Below are 2,074 nucleotides of genomic sequence, written 5' to 3' on the forward strand. Positions count from 1 at the left end.
AGTGCGGCCCAGCCCCCCCCGGTCCCTCCCTCGGTGCCCCCTCCCCCCCAGTGCGGCCCAGCCCCCCCATTTCCTCCGTCGCTGCCCCCCAGTGCGGCCCAGCCCCCCCCGGTCCCTCCCTCGGTGCCCCCTCCCCCCCAGTGCGGCCCAGCCCCCCCATTCCCTCCCTCGGTGCCCCCTCCCCTCCAGTGCGGCCCAGCCCCCCCATTCCCTCCCTCGGTGCCCCCTTTCCCCCCCCAGTGCGGCCCAGCCCCCCATTCCCTCTCTCGGTCCCTCCTCCCCTCCAGTGCGGCCCAGCCCCCCCCCGGTCCCTCCCTCGGTGCCCCCTCCCCCCCCAGTGCGGCCCAGCCCCCCCGGTCCCCCCTCCCCCCCCCAGTGCGGCCCAGCCCCCCCCCGGTGCCCCCTCCCCCCCAGTGCGGCCCAGCCGCCCCCCGGTGCCCCCTCCCCCCAGTGCGGCCCAGCCGCCCCCCGGTCCCTCCCTCGGTGCCCCTCCCCTCCAGTGCGGCCCAGCCCCCCCCATTCCCTCTCTCGGTCCCCCCCTCCCCTCCAGTGCGGCCCAGCCCCCCCATTCCCTCCCTCGGTGCCCCCTCCTCCCCAGTGCGGCCCACCCCCCCATTCCCTCCGTCGATGCCCCCCAGTGCGGCCCAAACCCCCCCCCGGTCCCTCCCTCGGTGCCCCCTCCCCTCCAGTGCGGCCCAGCCCCCCCCCATTCCCTCTCTCGGTCCCCCCTCCCCTCCAGTGCGGCCCAGCCCCCCCCATTCCCTCCCTCGGTGCCCCCCTCCTCCCCAGTGCGGCCCACCCCCCCATTTCCTCCGTCGCTGCCCCCCAGTGCGGCCCAGCCCCCCCGTCCGTCCCTCGGTGCCCCCTCCCCCCCAATGCGGCCCACCCTCCCATTCCCTCCGTCGATGCCCCCCAGTGCGGCCCAACCCCCCCCCGGTCCCTCCCTCGGTGCCCCCTTTCCCCCCCAGTGCGGCCCAGCCCCCCCATTCCCTCTCTCGGTCCCCCCCCTCCCCTCCAAGTGTGGCCCAGCCCCCCCGTCCCTCCGTCGGTGGCCCCCTCCCCTCCAGTGCGGCCCAGCCCCCCCCCCGGTCCCTCCCTCGGTGCCCCCTCCCCTCCAGTGCGGCCCAGCCCCCCCCCGGTCCCTCCCTCGGTGCCCCCTCCCCCCCAGTGCGGCCCAGCCCCCCCCCATTCCCTCCCTCGGTGCCCCCTCCCCTCCAGTGCGGCCCGCCCCCCCATTCCCTCCGTCGATGCCCCCCAGTGCGGGCCAGGCCCCCCCATCCCGGGCCCCCAGCACACCCCAGGACCCCCCTCCCCCGCCAGGGTACCCCAGCCCCTCCCCCTCAGGGGCACCCCAGGGCCCCCGTACCGAAGCGCTCCCAGTCCGCCCGGTCCAGCGCGTCCATCAGGCGGCAGAGGCCGCAGACCAGCCAGGCCGGGAGCTCGTAGAGGAAGCAGCCGGAGCCGGAGCCGGAGCCGGTCCCGGCCATGCCCCAGTCGCCGGGCACTTCCCCTTTAAGACAGAACGTTTAACGGCCGATTGCGCATGCGTGCAGCGGAGACCGGCCGCTTCTCTACGCCATCTTGGGAGTGGCAAATTCTACGCAAAGAGCGATTTGCCGACATGTTGAGTGCGGCGGAGTCTCCATCCAGGCCCATTGCGTTGATGGTGGCGCCGCCATATTGGGTGTGCAGGGTTGGTCGCACGTCGCCATTTTGAGTGTGGCTGCTTCCCCACTACGTACAACCAGCTGAGCGTGTGTGGCTCCGCCATCTTGAGTGTGGCATGAGTCCGTGGCTCTGCAAAAAGCGCTCCGGGGACGGGCTATGAAAGGGGAGGGGCTACAAGCGGGGGCGGAGTAATAGGAGGGGTTGGGGCGGGGCCGTGGGGAGAGGTGGGGTGGTGTTTGGGGGAGGGTTGGGGGAGGAGGCAGGGCAGGGGGATTGTAGGGAGAAGCTGGATGTGCGGAGGAACGGGGCAGGGCTATGGGGCAGTGTCTGTGAGGAGGGGGTTTTGGGGCAGGGTCTGTGGGGAGGGATGGGGGGAGGAGGCAGGGCAGGGGGACTGTAGGGAGAA

The 2,074-nt window shown here is 74.3% G+C and overlaps 1 protein-coding gene across 4 annotated transcripts in view; it reads right to left on the reverse strand.

Annotated features, from left to right (window-relative positions):
- IRAK1 (interleukin 1 receptor associated kinase 1) overlaps nucleotides 1–1,729 on the reverse strand; it is a 12,863-nt gene extending 11,134 nt beyond the window's left edge. For 2 of the 4 annotated variants that reach the window (XM_084612344.1, XM_084612342.1), the window contains exon 1: nucleotides 1,367–1,726. In XM_084612344.1, the coding sequence (XP_084468470.1) occupies nucleotides 1,367–1,487 (121 nt within the window). In that variant the 5' untranslated portion in view covers nucleotides 1,488–1,726. Of the gene's footprint in view, nucleotides 1–1,366 lie in introns of all 4 variants that reach the window. The other 2 variants (XM_084612345.1, XM_084612343.1) reach the window with 2 other exon arrangements.
- Nucleotides 1,730–2,074: the final 345 nt, after the last annotated feature.

The sequence above is a fragment of the Lepidochelys olivacea genome (assembly GCF_965140295.1).
Source record: "Lepidochelys olivacea isolate rLepOli2 genome assembly, chromosome: 23".
NCBI lineage: Eukaryota > Metazoa > Chordata > Testudines > Cheloniidae > Lepidochelys > Lepidochelys olivacea.